The sequence below is a fragment of the Scyliorhinus canicula genome, chromosome 2 (genome assembly GCF_902713615.1).
Source record: "Scyliorhinus canicula chromosome 2, sScyCan1.1, whole genome shotgun sequence".
Lineage (NCBI taxonomy): Eukaryota > Metazoa > Chordata > Chondrichthyes > Carcharhiniformes > Scyliorhinidae > Scyliorhinus > Scyliorhinus canicula.
The window spans coordinates 262,933,668-262,945,748 of NC_052147.1; the positions used below are offsets into that span (position 1 = coordinate 262,933,668).

General features: G+C 50.6%; 1 protein-coding gene across 12 annotated transcripts in view; it reads right to left on the reverse strand.

Annotated features, from left to right (window-relative positions):
- Positions 1-12,081, reverse strand: part of neb (nebulin) — a 361,584-nt gene that overhangs the window by 276,509 nt on the left and 72,994 nt on the right. For all 12 annotated transcript variants that reach the window (XM_038790010.1, XM_038790016.1, XM_038790008.1 and 9 more), the window contains 3 exons: positions 11,210-11,521; positions 1,304-1,510; positions 9-113 (listed from right to left, as the gene is read on the reverse strand). In XM_038790010.1, coding sequence (XP_038645938.1) covers positions 9-113; positions 1,304-1,510; positions 11,210-11,521 — 624 coding nt within the window. The remainder of the gene's footprint in view (positions 1-8; positions 114-1,303; positions 1,511-11,209; positions 11,522-12,081) is intronic.

The following is a 12,081-nucleotide window of genomic DNA, read 5'->3' on the forward strand; positions in this document are numbered from 1 at the left end:
ATCCTTACATCACTGAGGTTGTAGGCATTCCATTTAGCTTGAATGAACTGGGGAACATCTATTGGCAAGGTGTACTTGTGCTTGATCTTCTCTCCTCCAGAGCGGTATAGTTTCTGTAAAGTAAAACCAAGTCAGATTAAGAACAAGTTGCATGTGCACACAAGTGTAATCTTTATTGTCACAAGAAGGCTTGCATTAACACTGCAATGAAGTCACTGTGAAAAGCCCCCAGTCACCACATTCTGATGCCTGTTCGGGTACACAGAGGGAGAAGTCAGAATGTCCAAATTACCTAACAGTACATCTTTCGGGACTTGTGGGAGGGAACCAGAGCACCCGGAGAAAACCCATGCAGACACGGGGCGAACATGTAGACACCACACAGACAAAGATGCAAGACAGCAATCGAACCTGGGACCCTAAACTGCGAAGCAACAGTGCTACCAAATGCTACCGTGCTGCCCACGGTGCCCATGATGTAAGGTTTCCGAGTAGTAATTGGAAACAGAAATGAACCAAATCATCCTCAAATGGACTACTTCACCTGGCACAAGACGCAGGTTACTGAGATGTGAAAATCACCTAGCGGAAGGTAGAAAATCCATTGAGTGCCATATGGAGCATTACCCATATATGCCACTGAGGGCAGAATACTGTCTTTCATGCTGCTTCATGACTTTGCACAGTCTGACTTGACAATCGGATTCTATCAGATTTTAGCAGCTCCCTCAAATGAGATATGTAGAGAAATGCAATGTGTTATGGAAGGCTAAAGGGAGAAACTGGTAGAGGTCTTCCTTGCCAACATTATACCCTCTTCTCATTGAATCATAGAATCCTTACAGTGCAGAAGGTGGCCATTCGGCCCAATCGAGTCTGCACCGACCCTGCAAAACTGCACTCCACCACCCCATACCCATAAGTAAACCAGCACATCTTTGGACACTCAGGGGCAATTTAACATGGCCAATTCACTTAACCTGCACATCTTTGGACTGTGGGCGGAAAGCGGAGCACCCGGAGGAAATCCACGCACACGGGGAGAACGTGCTGACTCCACACAGACAGTCACCCAAGGCCGGAATTGAACCCGGTTTCCCTGGCGCTATGAGGCAGCAGTGCTAACCACTATGCCATCATGCTTCCATTATACATTAAACTGTGGCACTGATGTCAAAGAAAATGATCCCCCGAACCATCCATAGCTGAAGTGATATGAACAAGGGCACAAACCCATTGAAGGGCACACGGCAAATGTGACATATAATACAAACATTGACAAGTTCTGTGAAGATCCACTCACATCATTGAGCTGTAGTGCATTGATTTTAGCCAGCTCCATTTCAATTGAGTCAGGCACACTGGTGAACTTGAGTTTGCTTGGCTTCTGTCTGTAATTATGTTCATCGAGTGCCTGTGCAGCTTTCTTCGCTTTATCCATTTCAAGCGAACCAAGTGGGCTCCAGCCAATGCCTTTGAACCAGTTATTGTAATCAGATTTGTACATGTTCTTTAAAGAGAGAAAAAAAGTCATTGCAAAGGTAGAATATGAATCATGCCATCACTGCTGCTACCAAACGAACAGTAAACGTGGCACACAGGTGTTTTACAGAGTGACATGGGAGACCCTAGTAATGATGACATTGCGAGAATACCATTTGAAAATTGTTATGGAATTCTTCATGGCAGCATGTGATAAATCATCTGAACTCTATTCTCAGTGTGGAGTTCCACTGGACAAAAGCTTGGGTTATGGAATTGGCCGAGGTTATAGTGGCACAGAAACATGTGCAAATTCACAGCACAGAAGGAAGCCATTCCGCTCATCATGTGTGTGCTGTCTGAGGAAAGGCTATCCGGTCTGACCCCACCTTCCAGCTCTTGGTCCATAGACCTGCAGATCAGAGCACCTCAAATCATATTAAAGTATTCTTTAAACGCAGTGACCAGTCTGTCTCCACCATCCTTTCAGACAGCGAAGAACAAACCCCACCCTCAGTCCAAAGATTACTCCTCATGTTCACTCAGTTCCTTCTGCCAATTACTTTAAATCTCTGCACCCTTGCTGTTGGCCTCTCTGCTAATGGAAATAGGTCCTTCCGATCAACTCTATCTCGGCCCCTCAGAATTTTAAATAGCTTGCTTAAATCTCCCTGCAGCCTTCTTTTTCCCAAGAAGATAACCCCGCCCTACCCAATTTTCCCTCAGCGCTAGAATTTTCCATTCCTGACAACAGGTGGGGTTTTACGGCCCGTTGCGCCAGCGGAGTCTTCCGGTCCCACCAATGTCGGCCCCTGCCACGTGTTCCCTGATGATGAACCAAGCAAAACGCCGTAGACTTTAATGGGACCAGACAATCCCAGCAGTGGCCAATGATAGAACTTGCTGCTGTGGGGGGGGGGGGTTTGCTGGAAAAATATATAATCTTCCTTTGTGGTCTCTCAACTTTAATCACATCTGTCCTATGTGGTAAACCATTGTATCGTATTGCACTGTTCTACTGTTACATGCCTGGGCTTGTCCCTGCTGGGTCCAAACCACTGTAGTGTATAATTTGTGTCTTGTGGTAAACTGCCACTGTATTATATATAATGTGGTAAACTACTTGTGGTGAATGTATAATATAAATTCACACTGTGTATTACTGTGTTCCTGTGGGCTCCATCTGTGAGCCGTTGCGCGGCTCTGCCCACAGGGGGAGAGGAGGAGCATGTACAGGGCTCCGCCCTTGGCTCCGCCCACAACCGGAAGTATAATGTGCTGCGGTCTTGTGAGCCTGCCTTCAGTTCAGCTAGTCGTAGGCAGGCTCAGTTGTAAGTCAATTAAAGCCACAGTTTACTTCTACTCGTGTCCTTGAGTGAATTGATGGTCGCATCAATTTAATCGACTTAAAAAAACTACCATGGAATCAGCCCTCAAACTTGATCGACTGGAACTCGATCCACAGGCCGCAGAAGCGAAGGAAATATTTCTGCATTGGCTTCGGTGCTTCAAGGCCTACCTGGCTGGGTCGACTACCTCCGCTGTTACTGAAGAATAGAAACGCAGTCTTCTACACGCACGGGTGAGCCATCGTATTTCAACTCAATTTGATAGTACCAACTTGTACACCGAGGCACTCGCGACACTCGACCGCCTGTACGTGCGGCCCGTAAATGAAGCTTACGCGCGGCATATTTTTACTACCCGCCACCAGCGCCCTACAGAGTCGCTAGAAGACTACCTGCGCGACCTGAAAACTCTAGCACAAGAATGTAACTTCCAGGCTGTGACAGCCTCCCAGCACATGGAACTCGCCATCCGAGATGTGTATGTTGCAGGGGTCCGGTCCAATTATGTGAGCCAGCGTCACCTCGAAAAAGGGGCCCAGAACCTGGAGGACACAGTAACGCTAGCGACCTCGGAGGTCGCTTTTCAAAGCTTAAACTTGTTCCCAGCCGACCACGCAACCCCATCGTGGACTCCCGACCAGAGACTACGCCAGGCCTGCGCCGCGCAGCCACCCACCCACCAAGGAGAGCTATCGTGCCACTTTTGCGGCCAGCCCCAACACCCGCTGCAGCAGCTGCGGGCGGAAAGGACACTTTGCGAAGGTATGCCTGGCTAAAACTAAAAACTCCAACTCGAACACTACCCAGAACAATCGCCCTCCAACTCACAGGCCCGCAGACCCCGCAATGTGGCAGCGTGTCTGCCGACTCCGCCTCCGCACCACATGTGCGACTCATGTGGGCCGCCATCTTGGCAATCCTCCCCCACGCGGCCGGCCATGTGCGATTCATGGGACCCGTCATCTTGGGCGCCATCTTCCTCGCCGCCCACCATGTGAGATCAATGGGGTGGCCATCTTGGATGCCATCTTCCTCGCCGCCCGCCCTGTGCGATCAACGGGGGCCGCCATCTTGGCCATCACCCGATATGCAAATCGACGACTACGACCTTCGCGGACTGTCACCACGGGGCCGCTCCAGCACCGCTGACCACGCCGCCGACTACCCGCAGCTCAGCACAGTCACTTTGGACCAATCATGGCCAAAGCACCTCAGAAGCTCCATGCTGTCCGTTCAAGTCAACGGATACAAGACACCATGCCTCTTCGACTCCGGGATCACCTAGAGCTTCGTTCACCCAGACCTGGTAAGACGCTGCTCGCTCCCGATATTTCCTACACAGCAAACTATCTCCCTCGCCTTGGGGTCGCACTGTGTCCAGATACAAGGACGCACTGTTGCAACACTAACGATACAGGGCGCCAACTACTCCAACTTCCAATTTTATGTCCTCCCAGACCTCTGCGCCCCTCTCCTACTCAGACTCGATTTTCAGTGTAACCTCAGGAGCCTAACACTCAGCTTCGGCGGACCCCTTCTCCCTCTCACTATATGCAGTTTAGCAACACTAAAAATCGACCCCCCTCCACTCTTCGCTAATCTCACCGCTAACTGCAAACCAGTGGCCACTCGCAGCAGGAGGTATAGCCTGCAAGACAGGATATTTATTTGAGCCGAAGTCCAGCGGCTCTTACGTGAGGGAGTCAGAGAGGCCAGTAATAGCCTCTGGAGAGCTCAGGTGGTGGTCGTCAAGACCGGGGAAAAGTTCCGGATGGTGGTTGATTACAGCCAGACCATTAACCGGTTCACGCACCTCGATGCGTACCCCCTCCCCCGGATTGCAGACATGGTAAATCAGACCGGCCAGTACCGGATTTTCTCCACGGTGGATCTGAAGTCTGCATACCACCAGCTCCCAATCCGCCCGGAGGACCGGCACTACACGGCGTTCGAGGCAGACGGCCGCCTCTTCCATTTCCTCCGGGTCCCCTTTGGTGTCACGAATGGGGTCTCGGTGTTCTAGCGAGCAATGGACCGAATGGTGGACCAGTACGGGCTGCGGGCCACGTTTCCATACTTGGATAACGTCACCATCTGCGGCCATGACCAGCAGGACCACGACGCCAACCTCCACCGATTTCTCCAAACCGCCCAAAAACTCAACCTCCCATACAATAAGGAGAAATGCGTTTTCCACACAACCAGACTAGCCATCCTCGGCTACGTCGTGGAAAAAGGGGTCCTAGGACCTCACCCTGATCGTATGCGCCCCCTCTTACAACTCCCTCTCCCTCACTGTTCCAGAGCCCTCAAGAGGTACCTCGGATTTTTCTCCTACTACGCCCAGTGGGTCCCCCAGTATGCGGACAAAGCCCGCCCACTATTTAAGACTACATTCTTCCCACTGTCAGCTGAGGCCCGTCAGGCCTTCAACTGCATTAAGGAGGACATCGCCAAAGCCGCCATGCGGGCGGTGGATGAATCCGTCCCATTTCAAGTGGAGAGCAACGCCTCAGAGGTCACTCTCGCTGTCACTCTGAATCAGGCAGGTAGGCCAGTAGCATTCTTCTCACGAACCCTCTCCGCTTCGGAACTTCGACACTCCGCAGTCGAAAAGGAAACCCAAGTCATTGTGGAAGCCGTACGGCACTGGAGGCACTACCTCGCAGGTAGGAGGTTTACCCTCATCACCGACCAGAGATCGGTTGCCTTTAGTTTGGTAACTCGCAGCGGGGCAAAATTAAAAATGACAAAATCTTGCAGTGGAGGATCGAACTCTCCACCTATAATTATGATATTGTATACCGTCCGGGGAAGCTCAATGAGCCCCCAGATGCCCTGTCCCGCGGCACATGCGCCAGCATGCAAGACAACCGACTACAGGCTATCCACAATGACCTCTGCCACCCGGGGGTCACCCGGCTCGCCCACTAAATCAAGGCCCGCAATCTGCCTTTCTCCACTGAGGAGGTTAAAGCCATCACCAGGAATTGCCCAATCTGCGCGGAGTGTAAACCACACTTCTATAGACCAGACAAGGCCCACCTGGAAAGGCCATCCCGGCCCTTTGAACGACTGAGTATCGATTTCAAAGGGCCCCTTCCCTCGACCAACCGTAATGTTTACTTCCTTAACATCATAGACGAATTCTCTCGCTTCCCTTTTGCCATCCCGTGCCCCGATATGACCTCCCATACAGTCAACAGAGCCCTGCACAGTGTCTTCACCCTGTTCGGTTTCCCTAACTATGTCCACAGCGACAGGGGTTTGTCCTTCATGAGCGACGAGCTGCGTCAGTACCTGCTCGACAAGGGCATCGCCTCGAGCAGGACTACCAGCTATAACCCCAGGGGGAACGGGCAGGTGGAGAGGGAGAACGCGACGGTCTGGAAGACCGTCCTACTGACCCTACGGTCCAGGAATCTCCCGACCTCCCACTGGCAGGAGGACCTCCCCGATGCGCTCCATGCAATTAGGTCCCTCCCGTGTACGGCCACTGATCAGACTCCTCACGAGCGATTATTTGTTTTCCCTAGGGGCACTACAACGGGGGCCTTGCTTCCATCCTGGTTGAGGACACCGGGCCCCGAGCTCCTTCGGAAGCAAGTCCGGACACATAAAACAGACCCGCTGGTAGAGAGGGTCCTACTATTACATTCAAACCTCCACTATGCATTTATTGAGCACCCCGACGGCCGACAGGACACCGTTTCCCTCCGGGACCTGGCGCCTGCAAGATCTACCATTACTACTACCACTACCGCCGAGGTACCCTTCACACCACACCCCACCCGACCCCCTGCGCCTACAGGTTTCCTGCGCCCCCTTTCACCCGTCACACCGGTCAGGAACGAAGCTCGGAAAGAACCACCCCCGGAGTCCAACCTCGGATTCACACCGGACATCAGCACACAGCCATCCGAAGCGGCTGCAACTCCGGTGCTCCGCCGGTCCCAGCGAACAATTTGAGCACAGGACTGACTCAAGTTATAGACCTGTCACCCCCTCCGGACTTGATTTTTTAACAGGGGGTGAATGTGGTGAATGTATAACATAAATTCACACTGTGTATCACTGTGTCCCTGTGGGCTCCATCTGTGAGCCATTGCGAGGCTCTGCCCACAGGAGGAGATGAGGAGCATGTACAGGGCTCCGCCCTTGGCTCCGTCCATGGCTCCGCCCATGGCTCCACCCACAGCTGGAAGTATAAAAAGTGCTGCGGTCTTGCGAGTTTGCCTTCAGTTCAGCTAGTCACAGGCAGGCTCAGTTGTAAGTCGATTAAAGCCACAGTTTACTTCTACTCGTGTCCTTGAGTGAATTGATGGTCGCATCAATACTGCCTGCTGGCTCCGCCTCCCCTGGGCTTGGTATAAAGGTGGCTAGGCTCCGCTGTTGCCCCAGTTGGGGATCCGAGGCCAGGAGGCTTTCTGTTTAGTTTATTAAAGCCTCGTTACGTTCACCACACATCGTATGTTTATTGATGGCATATCAACCTATGCGTGAAGCCAGAGGAAATGGGCAAGGTATTAAATGTATTATTATATTATTATTAAGGTATTAACACTGTGCGTCAGTGTTCATCAAATAGAAGGATTTGGTGGCTGATGAGTCTGGGGAGGGATGTGTAGATAGCTTGGGTCATGTTGAGATCAAAAAGGTGGAGGTATTGGGGGTCTTGAAAAACATTAAAGTTAACATGTCCCCAGGGCCTGATGGGATATAACCCGGAATATTGAGAGGGGCAAGGTTTAGAGGAGGTGTACTCAGAGGGTGGTGGGAGCCTGGACCTCACTCCTGGGGGACGTTGTGGAAGCAGATACGATAGTGACTTTTAAGGGGTGTCTTGACAAATACATGACTAGGATGAGTTCAGAGGGATACTGTCCCCTGAAGGATGGGGGGTTTTAGTTCAGATGGGCTGCAATGGTCGGTACAGGCCTGAAGGGCCAAAGGGCCTGTTCCTGTGCTGCAATTTTCTTTGTTCCCTTTGTTCTTTGTTCCTGTAATGCGGTGATCAGAACTGTACATGGTACTCTGACTGTGGTCTCATGTTTCATACAGATCTAGCATAACCTCCCTGCTTTTATCCTCCAGGCCTTGGCTATCCCGTATGCTTCCTTGACCATTTTATCTCCATGATATGCCTCCTGCAAGGAACTGTGGATATAAACCCTGATACGCCTCTGTTCCTCTAACCTGCTCAGATTCCTCCCATTTATTGTCTATTCTCTTGGAAAATCCCTCCCACGTGGCAAATGGAATTCAAGCCGCAAAATTCTCTTGCCTTGTTTGTACTCCTCCAATACATGATCTCACACTTTTGCGGCTTGAATTCCATTTGCCATGTGGGAGGGATTTTCCACTTCCATTTCCAGGGGCGGGTGAGGGGGGGGGGGGGGGGGGGGGGATCAGAAAATCCCATGGGTGTCTCAAAATGGCTTTTATGCTGGCAGGATTTTCCCAATCGACTGCCCCCCCCCCCCCACCCCCCACCACCAATGACGTAACGTGGATCCCAACGTTGAAAGTCGAGGCCTCCATTTGCATAGATGTCAATATTATGATCAGGCCTTCACACCTGGCAGTCCCGCCACCCCACCATTGGATTGTTCATTCACCTCAGCAGGGGAGCACGCCAATGTGAAATATGACTGGTCCTCCACAACTTGCACCTGGTGAGCAGACCTCGCTGGAGGCACACAGGTGAACACAGCTCCCAGGGGGAACAGGTTCATGCCAGGGCAGGTTCATATCCGGGCCTCCTACATCTTGCCTCTGGCAATGCTGGGCATTACTCCCTGGCACTGCCCCCAATTGCACGGAGAGGGGTATTTTGTGGGGGGCCGTTCCATTTTCATTGGGGGGTGGGGGCGGAGAGGACTCTGTGGTGGTGCTGGGTGGCAGGGTTCCGCGGGGGGGAAGTGCTGGGTGGCAGAGGGGTGTTCCATGCTGGGAAAGGTGGGGTAGTTCCATGGGCAGCGGGTAGGGGCTCTTCCATTTTCATTGGTGGGGAGTGCTCTGTGGTGGTTCTGGGTGGCAGAGTTCCATGGGGAAGTGCTGGGGGTGGGGTGGGGGGGGGGGGGGGGGGGGGGGACAATTCTTTTAAAAATCGGGGAACCCTTCCAAACTTTTAAAAACCTAAGTTGCTGATGGGGCAGGATCAATCAGAGCCTGCCCCGACAGCATTACATCGTGGGACCTGACCCTTCACATTATTTGCATTGTGTGGCTAAATATGTGGCATAGGAAGCCGTGCTTGGGGATGGCAGCTTCCCCATTTTACCCATCCTCTGTGCCACTCTGCAAAAACATCAGAAATGCCCGTCCTGTGTCTCACTCATGCTCATATCCAGCAAGACTTTCCACTAGCAATGCTTTCAGAATTTCTCTCCAAATCATTCACTCACCTCAGGAGAGAGGCTAGGTGGATAGAATAATAATAATCACTTATTGTCACAAGTGGGCTTCAATGAAGTTACTGTGAAAAGCCCCTAGTCGCCACATTCCGGTACCTGTTCGGGGGAAGCCGGTACGGGAATTGAACCCGCGCTGCTGGCCGTGTTCTGCATTGCAGCTGTTTAGCCCACTGTGCTAAACCAGCCAATAAGTTATAATCGCTTATTGTCACAAGTAGGCTTCATTGAAGTTACTGCGAAAAGCCCCTAGTCGCCCCATTCCGGCGCCTGTTCGGGGAGGCCGGTACGGGAGTTGAACCCGCGCTGCTGGCCTTGTTCTGCATTGCAAGCCAGCTGTTTAGCCCACTGTGTTAAACCAGCCCCTGCATGTAGAAGTTAATAAGCTTTAGGTAGCAAGTTAGCACTTGTTCTATTCTTAAGAAGCAATCAGTTAAATAACTTAAAGCATTCACCAAAACAGTTATGTGAGCGTTATAATGGTCTTTCATTTAATGACAGAGGAAGTTCAAATTATTTTGTTTCACCAGCATTGCTTACAAGTTGATCCTGGCTGGGCATACAGACTTTCTTCCTAATTGGCTCCTGGTCCCTTGGTTACATATTCTACTGGACTTCCTACTCAAAGGGATCCTGGATTCCCTGGAGCTGACGTGAATCTTTATTCTACAGTAATTTATGTTTGCTCATGGCCAAGATTTTCCAGTCCCATCATGGTGGGAACTGCCATGGACCATTTGGTGGCCCAATCAAAAGTCCATTGGCGATCACTGGAACCAGGCGATCCCAGTCTTTGCTCCTTATCTATGAAATCTCCTGTATGCTACAACCTCCAAGAGCTCTATCTTTCTCCAGTTCTGACCCAGTGCATCCTGATTTCCTTCATCTCACCATTGTCAGTTGCACCTGAAGGTGAGTAGGCTCTGAGCTCTGGAATTGTCCCTGAAACCTCCCAAACTACACACCTCTTTCTTCTTTACCATCTACGGCTAAATTGCCCGTAGTGTCCTAAAAAAAAGTAAGGTTACGGGGTGGGGGGTTGTTGGGTTACGGGTATAGGGTGGATACATGGGTTTGAGTAGGGTGATCATGGCTCGGCACAACATCGAGGGCCGAAGGGCCTGTTCTGTGCTGTACTGTTCTATGTTCTATGTTCTATCTGTTAGGTCATGCTTTTGACCACTGTCTTAATCCCTCTCTATGAGGCTCAGTGTCAAATTCTGTCTTTTAATGATTCTATGAAATGGTTTGGGATACTTTACCTCGTTAAAGGTAGAAATGAAAGTTATATTATTGATTAACCCCTGTCTACATCTTGGTTAACATAGAATTACATAGAATTTACAATGCAGAAGGAGGTCATTCGGCCCATCGAGTCTGCACCGGCTCCTGGAAAGAGCACCCTACCCAAGGTTAACACCTCCACCCTATCCCCATAACCCAGTAACCCCACACAACACTAAGGGCAATTTTGGACACTAAGGGCAATTTATCACGGCCAATCCACCTAACCTGCACATTTTTGGACTGCGGGAGGAAACCGGAGCACCCGGAGGAAACCCACGCACACACGGGGAGGATGTGCAGACTCTACACAGACAGTGACCCAAGCCGGAATCGAACCTGGGACCCTGGAGCTGTGAAGCGATTGTGCTATCCACAATGCTACCGTGCTGCCCAAGCTTAGAGCCATGCTAAATGCTGGAAATAGCCAAGAGTTAATTTACCTCTCTCTCTGCAAATTCTTGTTAAGATTTGACTCTGACTTTATGCAGGGAAAAACGAGTAGCTTTACAACTTAATTCAAAGCAATTTCAGAAGCCATGGCTTTCAAATTCGCTGCTTATTTGATCCACATCCCCCTCTCTGCTACCAACTGTGCCAAACTGAAGTGTTGAAGAATGACCGTTCTGGTTGGTGATTGCTGTGGCAGAGAGAAAGTAAAAAATGAACATTGAGACTTACGTCACTCTGTATGTTCATCATGTTTTTGGACAGTTCCAAGCCCATAGCATCTGGCATGTATGTGTAGTGGTGGATCGGATGCCTGTAGTTGCAGTTGCTGGCTATTTCCTGGGACTTCTTGGCAGCAGTAATGTTAAACATATCCATCGGTGTGTGATATTTGGTCTTGCTTTTCTCATAGTCCTTCTTGTATTCACGTTCAGACTGCATCTTGGCCACACGCATGGAATGAACCAGCTTGGGGTCATCTTGGAGGCTCTGGAAACCGACATGTTTGCCCTTCTCTTGTTCATAAGCTTTCTTATATTTCACCTGTAAAATAATTGTTCAGATGACCACAGAAGATGTTAAAACACAAAATACCCAGTGGCTGGACAAAACTGCCGTTAGAAAATAAGTACATGCAAAGGTAAGGGCACCAAGGAACATGGGTTTTTGTTGGCAACTAATGACAGCGGGTGGGATTTTCCACCACTCCCCTCCATGGCGTGTTTTGCAACAGCGAAGGTGGCCCACCATTGTCCAGTAGTGGGATCCTCTGGTCCTGCCAATGTCAATGAGCGTTCCCATTGTTCACACCCACTATCACCATGGAATCCATGGTTGGAGGCCATCAGCGGCAGAACTGTAGTAGGCCTTCCCATCAGTAAACCTCTCCATAATTTTATGGTAGGACAGGCAAAGTCTAGATTTGCCCCCAAACCTTGTCCAAATTCAGGAACTTAAATGGTCAATTAATGACCACTCAAGGGCTATTTCCCGCCTGGCCTCAATTTTCAGGCTGGTCAGAAGAGTTCAGGGGAAAGTGGGAAGCCTGAAAAGTGATCTTGCTCAGACTTCTGGTTGGAAGGCAGGTTGGGGACACCTCCATC